The sequence below is a fragment of the Gopherus evgoodei genome, chromosome 14 (assembly GCF_007399415.2).
Source record: "Gopherus evgoodei ecotype Sinaloan lineage chromosome 14, rGopEvg1_v1.p, whole genome shotgun sequence".
Lineage (NCBI taxonomy): Eukaryota > Metazoa > Chordata > Testudines > Testudinidae > Gopherus > Gopherus evgoodei.
The window spans coordinates 7,565,336-7,593,325 of record NC_044335.1 but is presented as its reverse complement, the minus strand read 5'-3'; the positions used below and the strand labels follow the sequence as shown (position 1 = coordinate 7,593,325).

The 27,990-nt window shown below is 42.4% G+C and overlaps 3 protein-coding genes across 7 annotated transcripts in view; all 3 read left to right on the top strand.

Annotated features, from left to right (window-relative positions):
* Positions 1-62: 62 nt before the first annotated feature.
* Positions 63-7,535, top strand: MRGBP (MRG domain binding protein). The gene is made up of 5 exons (XM_030533504.1): positions 63-225; positions 1,580-1,701; positions 2,237-2,318; positions 4,766-4,840; positions 6,092-7,535. The coding sequence occupies exons 1-5, from the start codon at positions 63-65 to the stop codon at positions 6,280-6,282; spliced, it is 633 nt and encodes a 210-aa protein (XP_030389364.1). The 3' UTR covers positions 6,283-7,535.
* Positions 7,536-9,707: 2,172 nt separating this feature from the next.
* Positions 9,708-23,675, top strand: OGFR (opioid growth factor receptor). 5 transcript variants are annotated; one of them, XR_003996501.1, is made up of 9 exons: positions 9,710-9,995; positions 14,831-14,878; positions 15,904-15,966; positions 16,299-16,386; positions 17,781-17,859; positions 18,375-18,441; positions 18,814-18,962; positions 20,196-21,825; positions 21,965-23,675. XR_003996501.1 is itself a non-coding variant. In XM_030533248.1 (9 exons), the coding sequence occupies exons 2-9, from the start codon at positions 12,494-12,496 to the stop codon at positions 21,583-21,585; spliced, it is 1,932 nt and encodes a 643-aa protein (XP_030389108.1). In that variant the 5' UTR covers positions 9,914-9,995; positions 12,463-12,493; the 3' UTR covers positions 21,586-23,675. The 5 variants fall into 5 exon arrangements, 4 of the variants coding, with proteins under 4 accessions (XP_030389110.1, XP_030389108.1, XP_030389109.1 ...); XM_030533248.1 differs by adding an exon at positions 12,463-12,541 and having other exon boundaries at positions 9,914-9,995; positions 20,196-23,675; XM_030533249.1 differs by adding an exon at positions 12,468-12,541 and having other exon boundaries at positions 9,942-9,995; positions 20,196-23,675.
* A 3,640-nt stretch (positions 23,676-27,315) lies between these two features.
* COL9A3 (collagen type IX alpha 3 chain) overlaps positions 27,316-27,990 on the top strand; it is a 76,828-nt gene continuing 76,153 nt past the window's right edge. Inside the window, exon 1 of the mRNA XM_030533251.1 lies at positions 27,316-27,904. Within this exon, the coding sequence (XP_030389111.1) occupies positions 27,839-27,904 (66 nt within the window). The 5' untranslated portion in view covers positions 27,316-27,838. The remainder of the gene's footprint in view (positions 27,905-27,990) is intronic.

Here is a 27,990-nt window from a genome sequence, read left to right as displayed (position 1 = left end):
AGGGGGCGCTGCGGCGCCGTGCAGGCCGGACCGCGGCGGCGCTTCCGGGGCCGCGCGGGGCGATGGGCGAGGCGGAGGGCGGCTCGGCCGGCGGCGCGGAGAAGCCCCCCGTGCCCGCGGGAGGGGCGGCTCCGGAGCCCGGCGCGCCGGCCGAGGAGGCGGTGGTGTGGAGCCCCGAGGTGGAGGTCTGCCTCTTCCACGCCATGCTGGGCCACAAGCCCGTAGGTGAGAGCAGGCCGCGGCCAGACCCCGGCCTCGAGTAGCGGCGCCGGCCGGGGAGGAGAACCGGGGCTGGCGGAGGCTCGTGACGCTCAGGGCGCTGGGAAGCGCCGGGCCCTGCGCCGCTGTGCCGCCCCTAGCGGCCTGAGGCGGGCGGCGCCGGGGGAGGATGGTGCTGCCCCAGCCCGGCTCCCGGGCTGCCCTCCCGTAGTCTCAGCGCCCGGCTCCCAACCCTCCCCCAGGGCGCTTTCCCCTGCCGCCGCCGCCCCTCCTTTGGGGGCCTGTGAGTGGGCGGGGGGACATGGGGGGCCTCTCCTCTGGCTGGCCGCCTGGGGCGCTGCACCCACGTCCAGCCAGGGGACTGGCCTTACAGGAGCAGAGGGCAAGTACCAGCCTTGTCTCTTTATAGGCAGGGCCTGAAACAAGCCCTGCCCCCAGCGGGTAGGGATGTTCACATGTAAAATATGGGTAAGGAATTATGAATACAGGGAAAACATAACACGGCAGGGGACTACTGCTGGGCTTTCCTTTCCCTCCCTCCCTCCCTCCCTCTCCTTGACTAGCAGGGAGTGCAAGAAAGTCTGGGGGAAAGGGGTCACCCAAGGTTATGCTCAAATAAATGTGTTAGTTTCTAAGGTGCTGCAAGTACTCCTGTTCTTTCTCCCCTTCAGTTGTTCCTTGTCGAGGGAACCTCGAGGCAGTGACACATCATCTCTGCAGGCTTGGGGGTGAGGGGTTGTTAGGTGCAAGTGAAAAATCCAGAAAAATGCTTGTTTACTTACTGGTTATCAACCTGGATTTTAACAAGTAGACCTGCACAGATCTGTTGCAGTTACTTATTCTGTGACATGATACACGTACATCTTAGTGCAGGGGTTCTCAAACTGAGGGTTGGGACCGCTCAGGGGGTCACAAGGTTATTATATAGGGGGTTGCGAGCTGTCAACTTTCACCCCAAATCCTGCTTTGCATCCAGCATTTATAGTGGTGTTAAATATATTAAAAAGTGTTTTTAATTTATAAGGGGGGTTGCACTCAGAGGCTTGCTATGTGAAAGGGGTCACCAGTAAAAAAAGTTTGAGAGCTGCTGTCTTAGGGAATGGTTTCAGAGTAGCAGCCATGTTAGTCTGTATCCGCAAAAAGAACAGGAGTACTTGTGGCACCTTAGAGACTAACAAATTTATCTGAGCATAAGCTTTCGTGGACTACAGCACTACATGCATCCGATGAAGTGGGCTGTAGCCCACGAAAGCTTATGCTCAGATAAATTTGTTAGTCTCTAAGGTGCCACAAGTACTCCTGTTCTTTTTGTCTTAGTGAATGTCGCTGATCGCGCTAACTTTTTCCTGCCTTCCTTCAGGTGTGAATCGCCACTTTCACATGATTTGTATCCGAGATAAATTCAGTCAGAATATCGGACGTCAGATATCCTCCAGAGTGATTTGGGATCATTTGAGCACCATGTACGACATGCAAGCACTAGTAAGTATAGAAGATTGGCATTAGGGAATCCTGATTTCCAGTAGATTTCAGTAGCTTTGATATGTCAGACTCGTTGGGCCTGATTCTTCCATTAATGTAAATTAGGTGACTCCTATGAGGTCAGTGGAGTTTCACCTGTGTAAAACTAGTACAGGAGAGAGGAAAATCAAGTCCGTTATTTCTTCCATCTTATGCTCTTGCTCTGATGTAAAATTTTTAGTTCTGTAGGCCCTGACCCAGTAAATACTTAGGCACATGCTTAACTTTATACATTCAAGTAGTCTTACTGACATGTATAAAGTTAAGAACTCACAAGCATTTGCAAGATCAGGGCTGAGAAATGCATTGTCTCCCTCACATCCTGTATCTTGTCCTCTGATAACCCTTATGGAACTCCTGACATCAGACTCAGATTCCCTATTATGAGTTATTTGATCTTTTCCTGTTCATGAAATTACTTGGGTGTTTGTTTAGAAAATCTGAGCTGATAGTTCTAACAAAATCATGCAAAATATATTTTTCTTTTCTTTTAAAGCATGAATCTGAGATTCTGCCCTTCCCTAATTCAGAGAAAAACTTCATCCTGCCTGAGGAAATTATCCAAGAAGTGAAAGAAGGTGAGATCTGATACTAGGTTTTACGTTGGGATCCTTTAATCCAGTGTAGGTATGATTAGCCAACTTGAACTCCAGAAGAAGGGAAGAAGTAATGATGTTCCGGCCTGATGCCAGTGTTTCACATCATCGGATTGTGTGGGTATGGAAAACAGTAGAAAATTTAACATAGATAGGCTCTTTGATACAGAGACATTTTATTTACAGTATTTAGATCCAAACTCTCCCTTTGATTGAGTACACAGGTCTTCCACTTACTGCAGGGAAGGGGTGGCTGCTGTGTGCAGGAAAGTCGTCAAAATTTGGCTCTTTGGACTCATATGCAGGTGATTAAAGGTTTATTTGTTTTGGAGGCGAGGCGAAGTTGCACACTTTAGTAAGACTACCATTGGTAGTAAGCACTGTGTCTGACTGTGTTTGCCAGGATAGAGCCTTTGTGTTTAAAATGATGGCCTTGGAGTTTTGTTTTATTTCTAGAAAGAACTATATTAAAATATATAGTCTGTTTGGCCAATGAAAATTCCAGTTGCGTGTATGTGGTAAAATATTACCAATTAAGATTCATTAGGCAATTGTTACAATAATGCTACTTTGTTAAAACAGTTGTACTTCAAGAACTGTAGTTACATTGGATAGCTGCAGTTCTCTGGCAGGTAAAACACTTGCCTTTTGATGGGGTGTTTCACAAATCACCTGTGGTATGTGGGAATTTGCAATAATGAATTTGATTGTTAATTTCTTACATTTATTTTGTTTGTTTTATTTCCAAGACCACCGTAGATAAAATTATTTCTCCTTCTGAAGGGATACATTCTTCATACACTTCTTGCAGTAGTTGCCTCACAAATTACTTGAAAGCAAACTGAGAATCTTATCTTAAATTAATGCATTTATAGCTTTAAAGCAATACAGTTGTATTTATATTCAACTCTAAAATCTGTTCATAGAATCATAGAACTGGAAGGGACCTCGAGAGGTCATCTAGTCCGGTTCCCTGCACGTAAGGCAGGACTAAGTATTATCTAGACCATCCCTGACAGGTGTTTGTCCAACCTGCTCTTTAAAATCCCCAATGATGGAGATTCCACAAATTCCCTAGGCAATTTATTCCAGTGCTTAACCACTCTGACAATTAGGAAAAACTAATGTCCAACCTAAACTGCCCTTACTGCAATTTAAGCACATTGCTTCTTTTCCTATCCTCAGTGGTTAAGAACAACAATTTTTCTCCCTCTTCCTTGTAACAACCTTTTATGTACTTGAAAACTGTTGTTATGCTCCCTCTCGGTCTTCTCTTCTCCAGACTACACAAACCCAGTTTTTTCAATCTTCCTTCATAAGTCATGTTTTCTAGACCTTTAATCATTTTTGTCGTTCTTCTCTGGACTTTCTCCAATTTGTCCACATCTTTCCTGAAATGTGGCACCCAGAATTGGACACAATACTCCAGTTGAGGCCTAATCAGCACAGAGTAGAGTGGAAGAATTACCACTCATGTCTTGCTTACAACACTCTTTCTAATACATCCCAGAATGATGTTCACTTTTTTTGCAACAGCGTTACACTGTTGACTCTCATTTAGCTTGTGATCCACTATGAACCCCAGATCCCTTTCCGCAGTACTCCTTCCTAAGCAGTCATTTCCCATTTTGTATGTGTGCAACTGATTGTTCCTTTTTAAGTGGAGTACTTTGCATTTGTCCTTACTGCATTTCATCCTATTTACTTCAGACCATTTCTCTAGTTTGTCCGGATCATTTTGAATTTTAATCCTATCCTTCATTTAATGTTTCTCCATGATTTTTGACTGCCTAATTTCAAAACTCCTTTATTCTTAGAGATCCTCTCTGTGTAACCTGATCTAGCAGAAATCTTCACCGATATGTCGCCCACTGACCAAAAAAAAAAGTCAAACTTGGAAGATCCAGATTGTCATCAGGTACCCAGTGCTGTTATCCAAGATAGGAATTGGAAGTTTAGACGTCTACCTCTGAAAAAGGACAGTAGCTCTTACGAAATTTTAAACTACACTGGAACGCCTCTCAACTACTAGCTGCTATAAGTATTCCACTCAATATTTATAAAAGGCAGCATCAGTCCAAGCCATTGCAGCATATTTTGCCCAGTTACTATTATAAAAATCTATTGGAATCTGTGTTTTGGTGACATCTGCCCTAATTGTTTTCATGACTCTACCTTATATTTGATGTCAGCAGTGATTGTGGCTCAATTGTTCTTTCCAGCCATCTGTTTTTTGGCAATGAGTAATCTGTTTACTTAACTTGAGTCAGTGTTGACTGTTACAGTAACCAGTTTTGAACACCGTGTACAGTAACCAGTTTTGAACACTGTGCACTTACAGTTGATCCTGAGGTGCCGAACACAGGAAAAGATAAAATTATACTTCTATCGAACAACAATCATCATTTGCTTAATAACTCTTTTTACAGGAAAAGTAATGATTGAAGAAGAGGTGAAAGAAGAAATAAAAGAAGAGTTGGAACCTCATGCAGGCCCAGAAGAAGGTACATCTGTAATTTTTATACTTCATAGCCAAACTTATCTAGAAGGCAACAGCAGTTCTGAATGGATTTCATCAAGTGGTATAGACCCAAAATTTGACTTACCTTAAACTTAAAAATGGCATGATATGGTACAGAATCTTTAAAGAACAAAAGAGCATCAGTCCGTTGCCAAGAACTAAAATACTTTAAAAATGCAGAAACTACTGTCTTTCTGGAGATCAACAAATTTGTATCCCCTTTGCTGGTTCTGCAGTTATACTGAACAGTGCCAAAGTCCTCAAGCAGTTGATTTGAGCTCTGGGAACAGATGCTAGGGGATAAAGGGCCATAGCTGATTCCTGTTAAAGCCAGAGGTAAAACTCCCATTGCAGTAAGCCAGCCTCAAGGTGACAAAAGTGTAGATCACACTAGCAAGGTCCACATTCAAAAGAAATGCTCGCAATCTTCTGGCTAGGTGCAGATGGGAAATATAGTCCTTGTATCTTCTGCTATCTGATCCTATAGCAGCTGTGGATATAACAGTATCCCTAATTTGTGAAACTGAAACAGATGGCAGGCACCACATCTCAATGGGAGGAATCCTTGCAGTACCAGATTAGTTGGTTCACCTATTTTGGCATCCTGCTTGCAGCAGTTGCCAGTATCTGATATTTCAGAGGAATTACCTTTTGCTCCCACCTCAGTTGGACAGTGCTGTACAGTGCTGAAGCAGGGGAACTCCATTCTTATATCTGAAGCTTCCTCCCTGACATATGAGATGTGATTTCTCTCATCATTTTACGTTGGACCTTGTATTACTGCAATCAGTGAGGATTTTACTGTTCATTTTAATAAGAGCAAGATCAAGCCCATTGTTAGTGGTCATGAAATTATCCAGTTATATCATAAAATGCTTGTTTAATTTTAAAATACAGCTATAATATTTACGTCAATGACAATGAGTTTCATAGGCTGAACATGTGCCCTGTAAAGTAGAAGTCCCTTGGAATAAACAAAAATTATTGCAATATAATCTAGGTTAGTGGATTATACTACTATTTTTAATTGATTTATCAAAGTATGTGGAGCATTTTAAGGACAAATAAATGAAAGTAAGGTATTTGTTTTAAATAACTTTTTCTCTGTAAAATGCAGAGAATACTTGCATACTTACAAGGATGTTGGGAGGCTTAATCAGTTCGAAAATTTCTATAATATACAAAAATTGTTCATATGAGCCTGATTTGGAGTCCTTGCTTGATCCCTTTTCAGCTTATGCACCTTCAGGAAACTTGGGAAAAGCAGCTGAAAAACCAAGCAGCAAAGAGAAAGAGAGGAGCTCATCAGATTCTGGGTCCAAAGAAGGAGCTGATAAAAGGAAACGTAACAGAGTCACTGAAAAGGTCTTAAATGCAAACAGCAATCCCTCCAGTCCAAGTGCTGCAAAACGGCGCAGAACATAGAGAATACAGTGAAAGACAGGTGCTTTTAACTATAGAACCAGGAAGGGAACAGTAGAATGGAATAGGAGAGAAAGGAAGTTGTTATAAAGATTTGTTAGATGGAGAAAAAACTATTTGACCCAGATATTAAAAGCTTCAGCACATTGTCATTATGTGTGGACATGGGTTTGTGTGTCTTCTCTCATAACGGGTTGCTTGCTGGTCAGTATTGCTTAGCTAATCGATGGCTACATTCTCAGGATACTGCAGGAGAGTTGGCAGTTTTACAAGCATGTTTGTACTTAACAAGTCAAGTGGTGGCATTTTAAAATATTAGTAATGCGCGCGCACACTCACACTGTGTTAACAGTTTGTGAAATAAGTTCTTGGTGGAACAAGGAGCCTCAGTTCTTGAAAAGCTTACGTCATTTATTTAAAGTTTGGATCCCTTTCCAGACTTATTTTTATTGCTTTCTTTGGTTACTATTTTGGCCCCTTGCTGGGTTACTGTTCTTAGGACATTTTACTAGTAACATGTTATAGCAAGAACACCTTTTTCTATTAAATGTCTGGCTTTGTTGGTCCAGTAAAACTAAAAGCTAGTACGTTAAATAAAGATCTAAGGTGAAGCATTCTTTGTTACTGTTCTGTTTGACTGAGGGGAAAAGTAACCCTCTGTCTCATGGAGACTTAGTGTGGTATAATTTATTTTGCAACCTTTAATTTCATACTGTAAATAAAGGAAAATGTTAGATGTTTATAGACAGAAGTTCTCATATGTGGCTTAAACTAACATGTCCAGTAGTGCCACATGGTATGAAAGGGATCCACTGCGCTATGCAAGAACTTGGAGATACTGCCTCATCCAATTGTACTGTAATAGTGTATATAACAGTTGGTTTTGTATTTCAGTATTTAAATCAATTTTTAAAAAAAAAAGCTATTTTTACAAAGGGCTGTTAAATGGAAATAATATTGTAAAACCTTAATCTTGTGCTGTTATTGTAATTTCCTGGAGTAGTTTTAGTTCACTCTTACTGGTATTTTGAAACTTATTTTCAGTCTTATATGCTAGAGTATTGAGAATTGGTAGCAGTTACTATTTTTGAATTGCCAGAAAATGATCAATTCCCCCATTTTCTCCGTTCCCTCTTCCTGACATACTGATTTTAACAAGTGCATGTTAAACTGCTGAATGAAGCAGTCTGAAGTGTTATTGGTTAGTATCTTCACAGTATTAACTTTACTGTTAAATAAAACAATAGCCCAACACTTTTGTCATGAAGCATTGTCATCTACTTGAAGTGTGACTCTAATAGTTTGTCTCATTGTGTTTTATTAGTTGATCATTATAAAAACTAGCTTAAAAACAATACAGGCTTAGGACCATTTTTTTAAAAGATACTTAGGTGCCAGTTTCAGAAATGTCTCTGTGTTGGAAATTGTGAATCCTCCTCCCTTTCCCCTATTTTAAACAATGGAGAAATGGCTGTGTCTTGTTTTGGTTAAACAGTGGCACCAGTAACTGGTATGTGGTCCTGTACAAAACCTCTTTGCCTTTGCAATTGGCTCATCCATGGATCTCAGTAGAGCTCTGGCAATCTGTGTTCATTTTGTTTACTTCTGCTAAACAGGCAGCAGAGACAGCACATCCCATGCTTTGCTGGCCTTTGCCCATCATTTGTGTTTAAGTGACTACATGGTACATATAAAATCCAGAGCACATGCCTTATTCATGAGGCTATTTTAACCTGTTAGTTTCTAGACCTCTACTCCCAAGTTTCTGCCATCCTATCTCAGATTCCTATGCCAGGCCAGGCAGCTGGACTGAAAAAAACAAATCCTGCTGCTGTTCTTGCTCCAGGTCAATAGTTTCCTGCTAGCGGGTTTGTTAGAGGCCTGTCTTCTGCTGGCCTTCACTACACCCCACGCTGGCCTCCACATACAAGAGGGCAGCAAGAAAAGCCTCAGCTCATCCTGAAGAGAGGAGAGGGATCTGGCACAGGAAAAATGGAAGGGCACTCCCACGGTAGGGAGTGACAACAGAGATCAGGGCAGGGCAGGGCAGTGGGAGGGAATATAGCTAAAAGATGATGCCTGAGAAGCCTACTGGTTGCCCCCAGTCAAACCAGATGAGGTATAGCAGGCAGCTAGGTTTCCCCATGAAAAAAGCTGCAGGAAACTGGGGCCTGTTTAAGGGAGGGGGGGGATGTGTGGCAGAGGGATTGGTGGGTGTATTCATCGATCAAGTAACCATCCAAACTTTGAGGAACATGGCAGAGTCCACAAAATCAAACTTCAACTGTGCATAGATTGTGATGGCACTAAAGCAGGGCTTTCCCCTCCACTAGGCAGCAGCACAGCCCAAAGAAATCCATATTACTTTTTAGGGGAGTGGGTATTGTCAAGACAACCAGGGGATGCACTGAAGCGCTAAAACCCTGATGGAAGATGATGGTGGCCAAACCATGCAATCTGGTAGAGAATCCCTTTGGGGTGTTGTGTGCATTAACCACAAGGCTATCCTTCCAAAAAAAGGGTATTTTTGCTATGTTGATCGCAGGCTTTGCCAGCTCTTATGTTTTTGCAAAGCTGCCCGACTGTGACAGGACATCACCATGTGATGCAACACTTCAGTGTAATCCCTGAGTGGGTGGGATGGATTTCCTGATTTTTGCTTTTTTGATCTGGTAGAAGGGATATTTAAGAGTAACCTAGAAACTACCCATTTTGAGGTTAATTCAAAATGGAAACCAGCCTTAAAAAATACCAAAATGTTCTGCAAGATGTCCTCTTCTCCCCACCTTCATGAAGCTCTGGCTTCTTTGCAACGTTGTCCCTTGATTTTTTTCCCCTTCAAATAAGATCATTATTAAGTTGATCGAATTCAGATTTGGGGTCTGGTACCTCGTTACTCCAATCCTGCAAAGAGGTACTCACGTGCTTACACTTATGCACTATTAAAATCGAACAAACATTTGTAGGATTGGATTTTACAGCCTCCTATTGCCCGCTGGCAGTGGGGCCATAAAAGGTGGTGAGCGCTGGGCCCCTCCTGGATGCCTGCTCTCTACCATGGCCCCTGCAAATCAAAAGAAAGATAACAGTGCAGTACCCTACGATAGGCATCCATGGCGGGCCCCGAGCTGTCAGGCTGCCCTGCCTGCGGGAAAGGGCTCGCTCTCTCCGCGGGAAGGGTGTCTGCAGCCTGCGTGTGTCTGAGTCACTGACGTTTAACCATCAGCCTCGCCGCCAGCCGGTTTGGCGAGCGCCCCTAGCTTGCGGTTGCGCCCCATGCCGCAGCCCCGCGCCAGCTGCAGGAAAAGCCCCCGCAGCACCAGCCCAGCGAGGGGTGGAACGCGGAGACACCGCCAACGTTCCAAGCGGCGCGCCTCGGCCAATGGCGGGACCGGGCGGCGGACACGGGAGGCGGAGCCAGCTGTGCCACACGCCTCCCGGAATTCAATGAGGCCACTCACGTGGCTGGCTTTGTACCCTACTCCTCCCAGGGGCTAACGCAGCGCGGGGCCCTGATGGCGGCTTGGATGAGCTTCAGGGCGCTGGAGGATGGCGAGAAGAGAGAGGGGTGCTGCTGGGAGTACGACTCCACCTGGGAGAGCGAGGAGGAGGAGGAGGGAGAAGGGAAGGAGTCGCAGGAGGCCCGAGCCGACAGAGAGGGAGAGGAGTCCTCGCCAGGGTGGTTGAGGGGCTCCCACCGGGCCAGCGGCGCACAGGTGACTCCTCCGAGCGGGCTTTCTGTATGTGAAAAAGGGGGGCGACCTGGTAGGGAGGCTGGGGGTTATTTTGGCAGGGCGGTGGGAGAAGTGTTATTCCTCCAGTGTGCTCGGGGGACTTGGGGATGAGGAGAGAGCCTCTCAGTATCAGATCTGTGTATGTGGGGGAGAAATATTAATTTGCCTTTCCTGCCTTTCTCCTGGCCTTGAAGGGTTAGTGGTAAACAGTCGCTCACTCCTTTTAAGCAAGCTATCTTCTGTCTTCAAAATCTCCACCAACTCCCTATTGTAAGGCAAATGTTTCTCTCCAGCCCAGTAGTTTTCCTCGACTTTGCATTACTGTTTGTTAAATGTGTTATGAGCTGAGGTTGCATAGTTGAAGCTGTAGCTTTCAAAGCTGCAGAATACACATGTTGTACTGTCACACACATGTTGCTACATGGAGTGTCTTGGAGCCTCTTCTGTATAGTTTCTTAGCTTGTGAACAAGAGCAGCCTGAAGTAGCTTCAGAGAGTTTCATGGGATCACAGCATATTATTTTGCTGTGATCTTAATGAACCATATTTCCGAATGCCTCAAAGAAAGGGGACACAAGCTCATTACGAATGAATTTTGCAAGAGGTGGGTATTTGGGACACAGGTGTGTTGGTGAGGTTACTGCTCAATGGAAAAATTAAAATAAACATCTGAGGTGTTATGTTCCACTAAAGCTTCATGAAATTGTCATATGCTGTTTCTGAATATCTTTCCCAGCATTCCTGGTAAGCAGGATAATTTTGTTATAAATCAACTTTCCATCTTGTAGACTCAGTTGATTCCACTTCCCTGAATCTATGATGGTGAATTCTGGTTTTTTAACATCATAGCTCAGAATTGTTGACACTGAGCATCTTCTGTTGCTGTATATGCTCCAACCACTTTATTTGGGGTGGTGAGTGGCCTTTTATTGGTGGCCCTAAGGGATGTTACTCTTAAGATTATCAAGTACCATCAAGCAATATTTCTTCGCTTTCAAGAATGAAATAAAATTTACTAGGTTTTTACAAAGCTACTTCAAGAAGGGGTGCTATATAGATCTGTGGTGAACCTGAAAAAGACCACCAGCTAATGTCATACAGCACTTTAAAAAATCCTTATGAGGCTGCAAAATATGATTTTTTTATTTAACTCTGATGCTGTAAAATGTTAGTGTTGGATAACTGTGTGCTTTAAGTCTCTTGATAGAGAGAAACTTTACTTCATCAGTGAGTGTTAATAACAGTCCCAGGATACTACTTAAACAGATCTTTTGTTTTGCTTTTTGTCTTTGTTTTAGGAAAGAGAAAATCAAAGCTCATTGTAGTCTTTTTTTTTTTTTTTTCTCTCTAACTCCTCCTATCTTGGGGAAAAGGAAACTAATCCTTGGGTTCAGTTTCACTTTGATGACTCAGGTCAACACATTTGTAAGGTTAGGAGGTTGCACATCTTAGTTAATTCACTTTTTTTTTAAGGAAGGTTATATTTTTAAATTATGTGTAGAAGCTCATTGGGAGTGTTCAGTAAAATTAGCTTTTTGATTTTACCTTGAAGCACAAAGTAATGCTTCATTCTTCAAGGGCACAGATTTAGTAATAAGTTTGCAAACAAAACTCAGACTTAGATCCTGTAAATGAATCTGCCCATGCCCACCCCAGCAGCAGCAGCAGCAGGGAGTTCTGTTGACTTCACTGAGGTTCTGCTTGTGCAGATCCATTTGCAGAATCTAGTTCCAGGACTTTGTCTCAAGTGCCTGTAGTATTTCATGAAATGCTATTCACAGAGATACAGCTGTCCTTATGGATGAACTTTGTTTACTTATTGTTAAAGGGATGCTGTCAAGTCAAATTTAGTCCTAAATGTAGGTTTTGGTTTTAAAGGAAAAAACTTTTACAAATCTTCAAACCAATTTTTATTCCTGTAGAAGCATCTCTTCCCTCTCCCTCCTCCCCCCCCCAAACAAGCAAACTTTCCTCTGCATTGTGCTAATGCAGAGGAATCAGAAAGTGGAATGGACTAGACACTGCTTCTTTTCCTTTCTTCCCTTTTTCTATGTTAAGAAAATTGCCTGTTGTTGATCACGAATGCGGCTGAACTGGTGCTGTATATAGTTTAAATGGAAGCAAAGGCAAAGACAACCTGTTTTCAGCACCAATGAATGGATTTTTCAAAGCCTGCTTTAAAGGGATGTTGTAGCTTCTTACCCCCAAAATATCAGCACCCTGCTTCTAAAACCATTAACTCTTCCTTTATAAATGTATTGCTATCCCTCTCAAGCAAAGTCTGCAATAGTCTTTGAGGAAAGTGCGAGAACTCTTATACCAAAAAACGCCCAAGTTTTCTCACCGTTCATTTTACACACATCTGCAGCCTGCAAAGAGCTCTGACCAGTTTGCAAAACAAGTACCTATTTTCGTGCTTATTAAACTAACGTAGATTCCTCTCTCTTCGGTCTAGATGGTATTGTCTATTCAGGAAGACATATGTTCTTGAGGAAAGTTCTTTCAGAGCTTAATCTTTCAGATGTCCAGGTTAGAGATTTTTTTTTATTTTATTTTAAATACGTACTTTCAAACAACTAGCTGAAACCAAATCCTAAATCGTATATGTCTTTTGTACGTCATTACAAAAATGCTGTTTGTTCATAAGTGGAGCTGTCCATGGACATGTTTTGAGATAACTTTTTTTATTACATTTAGCTTCCCCTATAAAAAAATATGCATTTTTGTAATAAAAATCTTGGGTTTTATTCTAATTTTTTTAACACGTGCTTATTCTACTGCAGAATAGCAGGCTTCATGTTCCATTGCACCAACTTCCCTCTCTAGCAACAAAACTGACTTTGCATTGTCCCATCCTCAAATAATTTTGTGAGGATGAAACCTCTGTTTGCTTAGGCTGCTCTTCCTAGAATGCTGGCCACATTCTCTTTACATGAGTCTTGCAGTTGTCTTCCTTTCTTTCTTGCCACTGGTTGCTAGCTCTTTTTCACATCCTCCAGCTTTGTTCTCCGCTTCTCTCACACACCTCTGAATGGAAGCTTAGCCCCAGGAACGCAACGGCAGGAGGTTGGGTATGCCTTCTCTGCTTGCCTGTCGTTGCTCTGTCTGATGATGCTCTGTTCGAGGACTCTCTCGTCTCAGATCCACCAGCTTTCTAAACAAAACTTGCTGCACTTCTGCTTCATATGAGTCAGCTTCCTTAAACTTGCATTATATCTATCTTGTCTCTTGCAGACCTAATCCTTTTCCGTAATTGGAGCTAGTCTTCTCTTTTTTCATGACACCTGATTGCATTAGGGGATATTGGAGCAGAAGAGTCTGAAACACAAATAAGACAGTTGGGGTGAAATCCTGGTCCTAGTGAAATCAATAGCAAAATTCCTCTTGACCTCAGAGGAGTCAGGATTTCACTCCTGGATTTTAAACATCAAGATTGTAGCTGGATTTCATACGGCGAAATCGCAGTCTCTGTTTACATCCTAAAAAACAACTGTACTGACCTCCCTAGCACCAGGAATTTAAGTTCTAATCTTGGTCCTTCCATTGACTGGCCTGGACAAATTCCTCACTTATCTGTCTGTTTCATCTCCTGTAAAATGGGAATAATGCTTATCTACTTTGCAGTCTTGTTTATTTTAAATAAGTATTTAGCCACCTCCTCTCTGGGTTATGGGGAAATCTGTGTAAATGTTCAAGATTTTTTTAAAATTACTTTATTCTGTGGGAAACCTTTTTTCCAAAGGTGTCTAAAACAGAAGTGCATACAATACCTGGAAGATAGATGCTAAGTGTTTTTATTATTAAAAATCGATGGGACTGGACAGAGAAATCTCTTGACTACAAACCATTTGGTACATAATCTAATTCACCCTAAATAACGCAGTGGACATTGATCAATATTTGACTGTTTGCAGGAAAGTCTCTGTTTCCAGGACAGGAGGAGGAAATTATAATGGTCAGATAGTTGCAAAAAAATTGGGAGAGTTGTTTTGTTCTTGCAAGTGCTGAGCACCAGGGGCCAGATCCAGGCAAGCACTTTGAGGCCTGGTCCCAAATCCATTGAACCTGATGGAAAGATTCCCATTAACTTCAGAAATCTTTGGATCAGGCCCTTTCTGCATGAGTAGTCTTGTTGAACTCAATGAGACTTTCCAGGCACTTAAGGTTAGACGATGTGCTGAAGTGTCTTGATGGATTGTGGCTAGAGTGCCTAGCAGCCTGCATGAGTCCTATCTGCATCTTTCTGCTGCTTGCATATTTTAATGGCAGTTCTGTCATTGAGGTTTGTATAAACACAATCCATGTTTTAAAAAATAAAAAACAATTTGCTTTTTTAAAAACGTCAGTTATTTAATGTCACTCTCATAACTCCCACTTCCATGTGATGCTGGCAAGGAGAAAGTGAAGCTTTAGCCAGTGATTTCTGTCTAAACACTGTATTAAATTCATAAACACATCTTAGACTTCGAGGGCCTGATTCTCCTTTTACTTGCAGCTGCTTTACCCCAGCGTGTAATTCAGTGACTTCAGCAGATTTGCTCAGGATTTTGTATCATCTTATCTGAGAAAAGAATCATGTGGCAACTGTCTGTGGGTTTTTTAATACTGATTTGAAGTATAAACAACGCAACTTCATAACTAATAGTACTTGTCACTGAACTGACTGACTTGAAAGAAGTAAAATGTTACTGGGGTGTCTTAGTTCTTGATGTTGATGAGTGAACTGTATTTTTCTTTTAAAATATAACTGAAGTTTGGTTTCAATAATGTTGCCCTAAGTCTCATGTTGAAGTATTATTATTATTTCTTTATTTTTAGGAGCGAAGAAGACCAGCTGTCTCATCAATTGGTTATAGAGGTTTTGAGGTAGGATTAAAACAGTGTTTGCCTGTTTGGAAAGATATAGATAATGGTGATGGGAAATATATTTAAATAACTCACTTGACTCTTGGCTACGTTATCTTACATAAACCAGCACTGCTGCTTGCTAAATGCACAGCTGCTTCTCTTCCACTCTAAGCTGTGGAAGAGTTCAGTTTCTAAGGGAGTGACCACCTAAATATTTTGCAGTTGGGTTTAAGTAGCCCTTTTGCTCCTACAGAATGTGCGGAAATGAAGTCTGGACTTCAGTTGTCTAGGCTACAATAAAAGGTGTCCTTTTTTAAAGGAAAAAAATGTGAGTTTATGCCTTAGCGTTAACAAGGAAATTTGTATTTTATTGTGTAGGGCTTCCTTGACCATCTAAAGTGGGAAAAAATACAACATACCTATTAAAGTCTTAGTGTAGACCAGATGTTATCGTGTCTTTAAGAAACCCACACCTTTTACCTTAGTCTCGATAAGGTATTGATATTTGGGCCTCATTCCAGTTAGCATTGTCTTTCCTACTCTCCAAGGGTAAGATTTGTGGGGTTTGATCCTACCTGCCCTAGGGAGAGAACTGAAGATTCCAGTCCCAAGGGTAAAAGACAAATAATAACTCTGCAGAAGTTCATACAAGCAAACCATCTGACCTGGTTAATTAGGCCGGGAAGGAAGGAAAAGCTGAGTTAATAAAGGCGATGGTGTCAAGCTGTCTTAGCCTGAAGGTACCTTCAGGGATGCAGTGAAAGAATCAGAATGATAGAATGGGTGCTGAAGCATAGGTGTATCCTCAGCTGGTCTGCCAGGAGAGATGAGAAATTAGAACTTCGTGGAGGATATTAATGGGCGGTAATGGGAGATATTTGCACGAGAGGCTGAGGTTAGCCAGACTTTCTCATGTTAGCCAGAACAGCATTTACAGCATCATTAGTAACCAGCTCTTCAAGAAGAAACATAGCAAAACAGTGTTTTCTGTTGGGAAGCTTTTGTTCTGGATCTCTGATTTGTCTCTTTCCTCTTCCCTTCAGTTCTTGACTGGACGCAACTGGACAGCTGCAAAAGATATGCAGAGATACAGGCATTGTTATCCGGTACAGGCTGGAGATTTATGAACTTCCTGGCTTTCATGTTTTTTTCCTCTTCTCATGCTAGACACAAGGGGCGCTTGGTTGATGTCATTTTATCAGCTTTAAGTTGGCAGATTGATGAGGAATATTAAAATAATGATAAAGTAATTCACTTCTCCTCATCCAATTACCAGGATGTACTCACTACATCCTGCTGGCTCAGAAACAAGCTGTTAGCTCCCAACTGCTGTTCTCAGACTTGATAGCCTTGCTAGCAACACAGAAGAACTATGGGGAAGATCATTATGTATGTGTTTTAATGCATTGCTGCTTGTTAATGTCTCTCTCTTCTGAAGGGTTTGAAAGAAAGGGAACCTGATGTTGAAGAGGAGGAGATGTGGAATTTAAGTTTTTACAAAAATGAAATTCACTTTTTGCCTCATGGTACGTATCTGACCTGGACCTCCCATATGTGCAATTGTAATACATGTGAGCTTGCAAAGTGTCCCACTGATTGGAAGGAATAGAATCCAGCTCTCCTGATTTCCAGCCCTGTGTTCAGTCTGCCAGAGCTCTGCCTTGTGTTGTCTTAGCTCCATGATGCACAAATACATGTAAATCAGGGTTTCTCCTTTAAATTGCAGAATGCGGCCAATTCCTTGGTCCTTGTTCTTTCCTTTGTTTCGCTCTGTGGCATATGCAGAGGTAACTCACCATGTGCACTTCAAAGTTTTCTGTTTGTAACTGCAGTTTGAAAGGCTCTTTGCTTTTTAAAAGATTAACTGATTGGGGCAGGCAGAATACCTGGTGGGCCCCTCTGTAGTCATTAAGTATATGTGCCCACAGGCCATTCTTTAAAATGTTTTCCGCTAGGCACCTTCCCACAGCAGGACATTAATGCCTTTAGACCCACATTCACATTAATTTCATAGCTTTGGATGAGAATCTGAGCTGTGGGTGTGAACCTTCGGCTCTCTAGATGAGTGTTTAGCCATCCAGCTCTCCCTCATGCCAAATCCCTGTGTGCTGAATTCTCACTCCAAGGTGCCTTCGCTTCAGGAATATGCAAAAGTGAAATGACGAGAGCTGCCATCCAAAGGGAAAACAGTAACATTTCATCACTGATCTGAAACTAAAAAATGAGATGAGTGTTTAACCTGACGTAAGCATCTGTAAAGTCTGGATGCTGTTTTTCTGGGGGTCCTTCTGGATCCGGCTGTGGTGCTCTATGGGATGTCAGTCTTCGCTCAAGACTGTGAGACTCTAAAAGTACTAGAAGGTTTCTCTCCCCTTCATAGGGCTTGATCTTGAAAAGTGCTGAGCTTCCAGTGACTTCAGTAGAAGCTGAAGATGCTCACTACCTTGTAGGATGTACTTGGGTCATTGCAAGATCAGGCAGCAGACTCATTCTGGACAATCTACCCCTAATTTGTTGTGTGATAGCAGATCATAATGCTAGCCTGGCTTTTACTCTCTGGGTTTTACGGTGCTTGGCTTGTTAGAAAATAATCCATCAATATGCAGTTATTTGACTGTGCAAAGGAATGCAGGATTGGGCCCTTTAAGGAAATGCCATTCCTGAGAGAGCCAGCACTGCAGTGTATGCAGAAACCTATGCTGTTAAAAACATAACTCTGTTAGGGCCTCTTGGAGAGGAAACTAGGTTGTCATTTTGTTGAAAGTGCTTTTTTTATGTAGGTTACCCTGACCTCTTTTGAAGACAGTGGGACAGATCCTGTTTTCTGTAACTATATCCCATCTCCTGGACAATCAGTTAACTTTACACATGCTCATTTGCTGCAATTTCTTCTCTCACCTCCCACACTTTTTTCACCTAGGCTTATTTATTGATGACCTCCTTGAAGCTTGGCAGGAGGATTACGAGACTCTGGAAGAAAACCATTCTTATATACAATGGTAAATAATTTATTACAAAAGGTGATGTCTCAAAGAATTTGCTGCTTCAGAGCTGCTGTGGCTGGCTTCTCAGAAAACCTTGGGCACCTCACCAACTCTAAATTTGTGAGATTTATTTTAGTCAGTTACTTTCTTTGAAAGTAACAAGAGGGTTGAGTATCCTGGCGATTTCCCTTGCAGCTCTGTCAGTAGTCTTCAATCCCCAGCTGCAGTATGTATGGAAACCAGGTACTGAGCAAAGATACTGTGGTGATGGTTAAGTTAGAAATACCCAGACAGATAAACAATTAAGACTGCTAATAGTATAAGTATGTATAATGACTTTTCGCAGTATGACTTAGGTTGTTACAGACTAAACTCTGTGTGTGTTCCATGTTATGTCCTCTCGAAGAGGATTGTATTTGGTATCTACAGCATTTTGGAGACCTTTCTGTTAACTTATTTTTAAGAAGCATGTGTGCTAGGTTAAATGTGATCTCTATTTTGTCTAATCTGCAAATCTTCTTTCCTTTCAGGTTGTTTCCTTTGCGTGAACATGGGATGAACTGGCGTGCAAAGCCTCTCACATGTAAAGAAATTCAGGTGTGTCTCTTTTTTTTTTTATTTCAAGCCTTTTATATTTGAAAGGCATTGGGGATTCAACTAGGTAAGTGTTTGCCCTATACTATATAAAGTTACTCTGTTTCCTTCCCCACCATAATGGAGCCAGCTCCAATGACTGTTAAATGCAGCTTTTGATCTTTTTGCCCCTCAAATATCCTCAGCAATAAATTTATAGGTTTGTTGATATAAGCTAGAAATAAACAGTGAAGATCCCAAATGTGTGTCTTTACACAATAGCCATTTGTAAGCATTGTGTGTAACTGAAAGGCCTCTTTAATAACTGATGCAGATAGTTTTAAAATCTTTTTGGGTTGCCATACATGCAAATTTGGAGTCTTTTGTGCATTTCAGGCCTTTAAGAAATCCAAGGAAGTTATGCAAAGATTCATCAGAGCTTACAAACTCATGCTGGGTTTTTATGGAATAAACTTGATCGATCAAGAAACGGGGGAAGTGCGAAGAGCAGAAAACTGGCGTCAGAGATTTCGCAACCTTGATCGGTGAGTCCCATTTACACTGTTCGTTTGGTTTTTATTCCTCACTCTCAGGAAAGAACAATCAAATGAAGCCAAATGAATTAGTTGTGTACAGAGATAAAGGCTTTCTGTGTTACAGAAGTTGAGTGATCTGACCACAGAACTGGGAGCCAACTAGCCAAGAGTTTAGGTGTCCTTATTCTGGCTATAGCTTGGGAGGCCTGTCAGCATCTTTCGTATTATTTTTAAATTACTTGAACTGCTTAGAGGCCACAGCTGTCCCACCATGAGCCATGAGTGTATTGTGTGTTCCTGCTTTGGCATTACTAGCCGAAAGGTGGGTGTCCATCTGAGTCTCCCTAAGGCTGTAATACAGGCTTAGAGACTCTGATATTTGCGGCCTCGGAGTTTGTGTCTCACACGTTTACTCTTCAGTGAGATGGGTCTCAAGCAGCTGTAGTCTCTGAAATCCACTGGAACAATTTTCACCTTAGCTCAGTATATGTCAGGGATTACTTCTTTTAAGACACGCTGAGAAGAGTGTATAAAGTTCAGTTTTGAAAACAAAATGATACGGGAATTAAGAGTGACGATCCCTCATTACCGTTGGGAACTTGGAGTCCGAACTCCTGAGTTCTGTTGTTGGCAGTGAGCATGACTTGCTATGTGTGACATTGGACAAGCCACTTAACCTCTCAGTCATTTACATAGGGAATTATTCTTATTTAATAGCTATGCTTCCTAAGGTGTTTGTAAGGCTGCTTGAATGCCTGTGAAATGCTTTCAGGTCCTTGGATGAAAAGTGTTACTTAAAAGCAAAGTAGTGGTGTTGCAGGTGGTATTGTCATGCACTGATTGACGATATCAAATCCCTTTTCCAATACGTATCTTTGTAGTTTAAACTGCACATCAACGATGGCAGTGGGGAAGCCACCCCCCATTCTGAAGTTCAGATATCATTTAATCTCTGCTACAGAGTTAACTGGAACCATTGAGACATGGATGGGATAGCACTGTTGAAAGCCAGAGCAGATAAGCTAGATATTACAGCAATAGATTCTTCTAAAATAGGCTGGCTTAAATGTGATCTGCCCTTAAAGATTCCAGTAAAGACTTATTTGTAGTTAACAGCGTTCAGCATGTCTGCTACTTTCTGGATTCGAGTGGGACTCTGTACTGTGCTGCTTTCACTGTAAAGATGTCATTTTCATGTTTCACTGTCTTCAGTTCTTCTTTTTTTTTCTGTTTTTCTCTCAGGTTTAGTCACAACAATTTGCGGATAACTCGTATTCTGAAGTGTCTGGGAGAGATGGGGTATGAACACTATCAAGTACGCCTGGTTAAGTTTTTCCTAACAGAGACACTTGTTTTCCAAACACTCCCAAACGTTAAGAGAAGTGCCTTGGATTACTTCCTGTTCACCATCAGAAACAAGCAGAAGCGAAGGGAACTGATACACTATGCATGGATGCACTTTAAACCTCAGGATAAGTTTGCATGGGGGCCTCATAAGAAACTCCAGAAATATAAAGTTCCATCGTTAAAGTCTCAGCACTGCCAAAAGGCTGAGGACGAGAAGGACTCCATCAGAGATAAAGAAGCAGTGGAAAAGAATGAAACCAGTCCTCCAGACAGGGAGGAGAAAGTTGGAGATGCTGCATACTCAGAAACCAACAAGGTGACTGATGAGTGTACCTCAGAGGAGCAAAGTAAGTGTGGTGCTATGTACGTTGCAGAGCGAGGAGACGACGTAGAAGAGAGAGAAGCCTCACTTCCCCAACTAGGAGAGACAGTTCTGAGTGAAGACCTTGTGGGCATGGGGGATGGAGCAGAGAGTGAACGCCTAAAGGAAAGCAAGAAAAGAAAGCTTGAGATGAACAGATTAACTGGTAAGTGCACAGGGCTATTGCAAAGTCCCACTGATATTGAGAAGATCTCTTATAACCTAGGGGAATTTGCTATCAATCAAAAGACCACGGAGACTCTTCCGGCTTTGCCAGAAAAGGGTGATCACGTAACAGCTGAAGAAGGTGACGTCAGTAGTGAAGACTTAAAGGCATCTGATGCACCTGTAAAAAAAAGGAAAGTTGATGAGGCAGTGCTGGAAAACAGTACTGTAAATGTGGCAATAACCTTGAACACTGACACCACTACCTGCAACGTCCAAGCAGCAGGGGCTGAGCAAGGAGAAGTTAGTGATGAAGAAATTAATGTGAAAACTGAGAATGGTGCTGATGGTGCATCTGTGAATTCATTGCGTGGTTCTGAGACTAATAAGCCTGATCTGCGTTCTCTGGCAGGCAGTGGCTCAGTGCTATGTGAAGCAAATTCAGAAATACAGAATGAAGAGCACCAATGTCATGAAACTCTAACAGTAAGTGAAGGCCAGGTAGACAACAAAGAACAGAAAGAAGGGACAGAAAATGTCGGTGCAAGAAGGGAAACAAAAATCCCAGACAAGAACCGGGGTCAAGAGCTTCTTCAGCGGCGTGTGGTGGAATCTTGTCCTGAAAAAGTCAGTGCTAGGAACATAGCGCAAGAAATTGATTGCATTAAGGACTCAGCAGAACTGAATGATCAGACAATGGCAGAGAGTGGCAAAAACATTGCAGTAGCACCAGAGCATGGGGAGGAGGAAGGACAGTAATGTCCTGAATTCAAGGAGCATAGAACAGTGATTCAGACTCCAAAGGCACATGGAAAAAGACGTCTCCTTTAAAACAATCCAGAACAAACTCATTCCTTCCCCTTCTTTCTGGTTGTCCTAACTAGAAAAAAATCTGCTTGGTCAATTTCGTAGGGAAGAGCCCCGGCCTCTTCCTGTTCCTGTTTGTATCTGACATGCTGGACTGTCTGCAAGTATTTCCCCTCTTCACCTCTTTTTTTGGTATGTGTTTTAAAGAAAGAAAAAAGCTTCTTTCCTCTTTGAAAGAGCAAAGCTCTTATTTAATAAGTGATCTTAATCCATGGAATACAGATATTTGTAGGATAAACCAATTGGTTTCTGATTTTATTTTTTTTACCAGGTAACTCCTCTTGGGCACTTTGGAAACTGTCACACTAAAAACGAGGCGTTTTTACATTTGCTGTCTCCCTAGTAAAAAGGCCAATGTGAGGCCCTGTTGTGATATCATCTTGGTGAGGCTCTGCTGAAATCATTTTTTAAGGAGACACCAATTTGGTTCTTCAGTGGTTGTCCCACTTGAAACCTGGTGCTTTTCTGCTCCGTCAGGGCGATGGTCCCCCATTCTGCTAATATTTGCTTGCAAAAGGGGTGAGGGTAGAGAAATTTCATGTATGTGAAAATGCAAATGCCTTTCCATTGGTAAGTTCTAATTTTAAGAATTTAGTTTGGAATACCAGAGTTGTTGATTGAACTACGCAGTCCAAATGTTTGACAAATATTAACCTTAACGGGGCTTTTCTCCAGTCTATGTGCAGGGATGTTGAGGGTTTAATTCCATCTAGCCCTAGCACAAGTCACTTATGCATTTCTTCCAAGGGTTGTTGGGAGACTGGAAACCCACCAGTCTCTGAAAGAAAAGGAAAAAAAATAAAATACAAATCCGGCATTGCTTAAAGAGAGTGCTGCCCTCCTGGGAGTCCCTTTTCCTCTCTCTGTGGAGCCCTGGTGTTTTTTTCAGATGCTACTTCATTGGTTCTGAGTCCTTTAACTGTCTGTCAATGCAGTTTTCATCAGGCTACCATTCCCTTGTCCCTAGTGCGGATTTTCACCCTTGATTTTAATCCCTTTTCTAGTTCGTGCACATGTTGTTGTGCCAGTAGCATTCTGTCTCACTGTCCCAAGCATGTTCTGCAGCGTGTCCTGTGCACTGTTGGGGATCATAGCTCTATCTTGGCTGTGAAACAGTTAAACTGTTGAGAGGTGTGTTTTTAAACCAGAAGCATCATGAGAATCTCTTGTCAGCCCCTGCCACCTACTGACCAGCACTAATGATAATATCTATTGTTACTACCATCTAACTTGCATTTAATGTTAATAATGTGCACATCGGCTTTGTAAGGAATTCAGCTGGCGTAAAGGAGCATCATACAATGTCATGCTGTATGTAGGAGAAAATATTAAGGTATTTACCGCAGTGGACCTGCTTCACCAAGCAGAAGGAGAAAAATGCAGCAGCTGAAAAGACTGGACTTGATGTTCATTTAAACTCTGGTTCTATTTTTGGTTGGTTTGTTTTTTAAATACCATTTGTTTTTTGTAGAGCATTGCTGCAGCTTAGTTCAGCCATCCTATCAGAGAGTGTTTTCTTCTGCATATTCCAGCTCTTAAGCAAAGAGTCTTTAACTGTTCTGGAATTTAATCTGTGACTTGCCTGCTCAAAACTTGTATGCCCTGATCTGGCCTGGCATTTACACATATGTGTAACTCTAAGCACGCATGTAGTCTCGTTGAAGTCGGGGCATATATGCTTATAGTAATACACAGTAAAGGCCTTAAAACCCATTTGTTACAGTGTTTTTTCTCTAGAAGAAAAACACATTGTGTTTAAATATTCAGTAAAACTAACTAAAGACCTTCAGTGTTTAGAGAACACAGGGAAAAATTGCTTTTTATGAAAGTCTTTGTACAGTTTTATAGCTGTCTTTTTATTTAAGTAACGACGGTCTCACTGGATGTGTTCATACATGGCCCACTTTGCGTATCTTGTATGGTGATGAGTTTTAAATGAGATCTCAGTATAATGTATATTAAAGTATGATTTTAATGCAAACCAGTTGTGGGAGTTGTTTTTTCACATGTAGGGGAGGAGGAGGAAGAGTGCATTACCAAGTTCTCACTTGTGAGGCTGTTTTGAGGACCTTGCAGGCTGTTGCACATCTGAAAAACGTATCTTGGTGGGGAGGGATCTGCAGGTTCTTTGTGGGTAATCTACTGCATTCTAAACTTGGTTCTGGCCTTGTTGATCTAGTGAGATCTGTCCTAATTCATCCCTTTTCATAGTTCCCTTCCTCGTAAACACACACAAACTTTACCCCTCTCTATTTCTCATTCAGCTCTCCCAAGCATACAACTTATGCATCAGCAGTCCGCTCTAACATAACTGTGCATAACTAAGAATCCTCCAGAACTGTGTATAGGATAGGAGGCCTGGCACCTATGCCTGTCTTCTATCTGGGGAGTGATACCCCCTCAATCTGAACTGCTGGCTGGCCCAATTTGCCCCAGATTCCACCAACGTCCGTGTCTTTGGATATTTGCCTGGCCTTCACAGAGGTGGATCACCCTTCAGCTGCCGTGTTATGCTTCAACCTAACAGGATTTTAAAACTTCTTAGACTGATGTCTTGTCCGGTACAAACAACACTTTTTTTTTTAAGTGTTCTCTCTAACGGAGCTTGAAATTAGTATTTCTTTTTCCTAATTGCCATGTAGACAGGGATATTATATCTTTAGCTCTCACTTGTGGCATGATAAATTTAACTTGCAAAATAAGTGTGTGTAATTAATATATACAAAATTTTTATGCAGATGCTGTCTGTGATGCTGCAGAATAATCTTTACTGCTACATTGGGAAGGGAAAGGAAGGATTGCCTTCTGGTTCAGGAAGATCTGGCTTCATTTTCCAGACTATCACAGGCTTTGGGGGCAGGTTGTTTATCTCTGTGTGCCTCAGTTCCACACCTGTAAAATGGGGATAATGCTTCCCTCCATCCTGGGCTGTTGAGAAGATAAATGTTTGTGTTTGGAAAGTGCTCCCTTATGGTAGTGGAGACTGAAGCTGTACCTAGATGGATGCCACTTTCTGTGGCTGCAGCAAAGAAACCTGTGGCACCTTATAGACTAACAGACGTTTTGGAGCATGAGCTTTCGTGGGTGAATACCCACTTCGTCGGATATTCACCCATGAAAGCTAATGCTCCAAAACGTCTTTTAGTCTGTAAGATGCCATAGGATTCTTTGCTGCTTCTACAGATCCAGACTAACACGGCTACCCCTCTGATACTTTCTGTGGCTGTTGCTCTAGGTTTTTATAATGTGCCATTCCTGCCCATTGACTTTAAGATAATTAGCATCAGCTACTCTAGGAATGGGCATAGTAAAATATACGTTACACATGCACACACAAAGAAACTACATTAAAAGCAGGAATCAGTTCTGGGTTCTGTTCAATATCTTCATCAATGATTTAGATAATGGCATAGAGCAGTGGCGGGCACCCTGCAGCCCATGGGCCACAAACAGCCTGTCAGGGTAATCCACTGACGGGCCGCAAGACCGTTTGTTTACGTTGGCCATGCTTGTGGACTGTCAATGTAAATAAACTCTTGCGGCCCACCCCTGGATTACCCAGATGGGCCGCAGGTTGCCCACCACTGGCATAGAGAGTATACTTATAAAGCTTTGTGAATGATACCAAGCTGGAAAGGGTTGCAAGTCCCTTGGAGGATAGGATTAAAATTAAAAATGATCTGGACAAACTGGAGAAATGGTCTTAGGTAAATAGGATGAAATGCAGTAAGGACAAATGCAAAGTACTCCACTTAGGAAGGAACAATCAGCTGAACACCAACAAAATAGGAAATGACTGCCTAGGAAGGAGAACTGCACAAAGGCATCTGAGGGTCAGAGTGGATCACAAGCTAAACATGAGTGAACACTGTAACACTGCTTCAAAAAAAAAACCCCAGCGATCATCATTCTGGGATGTGTTAGCAAGAGCGTTGTAACCAAGACCTGAGAAGTAATTCTTTCGCTTTACCCCATGCTCATTGTGTCCAGTTCTGGGTGCTACATTTCAGGAAAGATGTGAACAAATTGGTGACAGTTCAGACAAGAGCAACAAAAATAATTAAAGGTCTAGAAAACATGACCTATGAGGGAAGATTAAAAAAAAAAAATGGGTTTAGTCTGGAGAAGAGAAGACTGAGGGACATAACTGTTTTCAAGCACATAAAAGATTGTTGCAAGGAGAAGGGAGAAACGTTCTCGTTAACTTCATAAGCTAGGACAAGAAGCAATGGGCTTCAGTTGCAGCAAGGGCAGTTTAGGTTGTACATTAGGGAAAACTTTCAGTCAGGGTAGTTAAGCACTGGAATAAATTGCTTATGGAGGTGGTTCAGCATCAGTGCTGGTATAGCCTGGAGGTGTATTAACTCCCTGTGGGTTCCCTCCATTGCCACAAGGTCATTCAGCCCATAGTTGTACCTTAAGTACTAGCCCCCACAAACACCATGGAGCAAGGGGAGAGGTTAGAGCCCGTGGAGCTATGCAACGGAGGCAACCTCTTGAGAACTCCAGATGGGATTAGGGCAAGGTGCTTTTGAACCACACCTTAAATTAATGCTGGAGCAGGTGTATAGCTTGGCAGCTCACCTAATGAGTGTATTTCACTTGGATCACAGGCCCTTGCGGCTTGGGGGCAGCCCTTGCTGCATGTTGGTTCCTGACTGAAGTTTATGACTTGGAACAATGAAAACAAAACATTTTTGCTATATTTTGTTGGAGGGGGGACCATCTCTATTTATAATGAGCACAGAGTTTTGCCCTCATCATCCCCACTAGGCACAAATGTCCCATTAGCCCACTGTATGTTTGTATCTCTTTTCTGGGGTAATGGAGGAAGTGGTCACGCTAGGAGACTAGTGCATTGTTGCTTGGAGGGGAGGGGGAAGAAGAGCCATGAATCCACTTTCTGAAATTTGCACGGTCATGGCTTTTGAAGGCATTTGCATTTCTCCTTCCCCACCTCTAGGTCCCCAGCTCCCCCCTCTGTGCTTTCTACCAACTTTCTGGTAGGCAGATGGAATCAGGAGAGGTGGGCAGGCTCTTCTGTTCTGTACTGGGAACACACACTTTACTCACTCAAAAAGGGAAAAGAGCTAAAGTGTGGTTGCATCATAATGAGCATCTCTGACCCCTCAATCGCAATGAGTCTCTTTCTCCAGTGCATCTCCGCTTCCCGATTTTCACAGACAGTCCCCTTCTTTGGATGAAATCATCTTGAATTAACACGTAAAGGGAAACGTGGAGCCATTTGTAGGATTGTGAGCCTTGCTGATGTGCTCACATCTCAGATAATCTACTTTTGGATTGTTGTCGTCTTCTCAGTGTCACACGCCTGTAGTGAAAATATCTCAAAGGCAAGTTTTGTTTTAATCTTTTCAGCTTTCTGTGGCTTTCTCCTACATTCTTCTCTTTTGCTCTTCTCACTGGCGGCTGTCTCTTCAATGCCACATAAAGTGCCCACACAAAAATCAACCAGATGCTCTTTGAGTCTCCAAGAAACACACATCCATCAAGCATTTAATGAAGCAAAGATATTAGCCCTATTCTCTGCACTGACCTCGTGCCTTTATAGGGATCCCTGCATTTATTCCACAAGAATAAAAATCCACAGACATTAACGAAGTCTTCATTTTTGTTACGTTTCATCCATCCAGTACTAAGTTGGTAGTGAATTGTGAACTACTTTTCACTGGCCTAGGCGAGACCAAAGTAACATCTGGGTCTGGGGATGGTGGATTTTAATTTTGTCTCCTTCGGGTTATCTGTCTGAGTGACAATTTAGCTAAGGCAAGTCCAGCCTTTCCTTGGTTAGAAAGGTCCCCTCCCTATTTCAGTTGGCCTGAGCTGTCTGTCTGTGCGGTGAATGTGTGCCTCCTTTCATAACTGACTGTGCCACTCTGCAGTTTGCCCCCACCCTTTCCGCACCTTCCCCCTCCTGAAACCTGGTCTCTCTCTCTCTCTCTGAGCTCAGCCCTTCTCGCTTGCCTGTGCTTCTGAGCTCTGCCCCCTCCAGCTGGAGACTCAGGTTTATCTGGAGACGGAGGGGCTCATTCGGGAGCTGAGATCTGGGAGGTGAAGGAGAGATCCATTGGAACCAGGAGAAGAGAAAGGGGCTAGCTTCACTGAAGAGAGGCAGAGCGTGGAGACCATGGCTGGATTCTCGGCTCTTGGGCTGCTCTTTCTTTTTCAACTACTAGCCACATCCTCAGCTCAGGTAAGAATGTGCTTTTACTTCTAATGGCCAAAAATCCCAGCTATTGATGGAAGAAATACATAAGGATCAGAGGGTCTCACAGCAGC

What these genes read in the sequence shown, in the direction of transcription:
- MRGBP (XM_030533504.1), top strand. Translation starts at nt 63, where the DNA reads ATGGGCGAGGCGGAGGGCGGCTCGGCCGGCGGCGCGGAGAAGCCCCCC. An exon ending in GCTGGGCCACAAGCCCGTAG is followed by an intron (nt 226 to 1,579) that starts GTGAGAGCAGGC and finishes GCCTTCCTTCAG; the next exon opens with GTGTGAATCGCCACTTTCAC. An exon ending in TATCCAAGAAGTGAAAGAAG is followed by an intron (nt 2,319 to 4,765) that starts GTGAGATCTGAT and finishes CTCTTTTTACAG; the next exon opens with GAAAAGTAATGATTGAAGAA.
- OGFR (XM_030533250.1), top strand. Translation starts at nt 9,795, where the DNA reads ATGGCGGCTTGGATGAGCTTCAGGGCGCTGGAGGATGGCGAGAAGAGA. An exon ending in AACCATTCTTATATACAATG is followed by an intron (nt 17,860 to 18,374) that starts GTAAATAATTTA and finishes CTTTCCTTTCAG; the next exon opens with GTTGTTTCCTTTGCGTGAAC. An exon ending in TCACATGTAAAGAAATTCAG is followed by an intron (nt 18,442 to 18,813) that starts GTGTGTCTCTTT and finishes TGTGCATTTCAG; the next exon opens with GCCTTTAAGAAATCCAAGGA.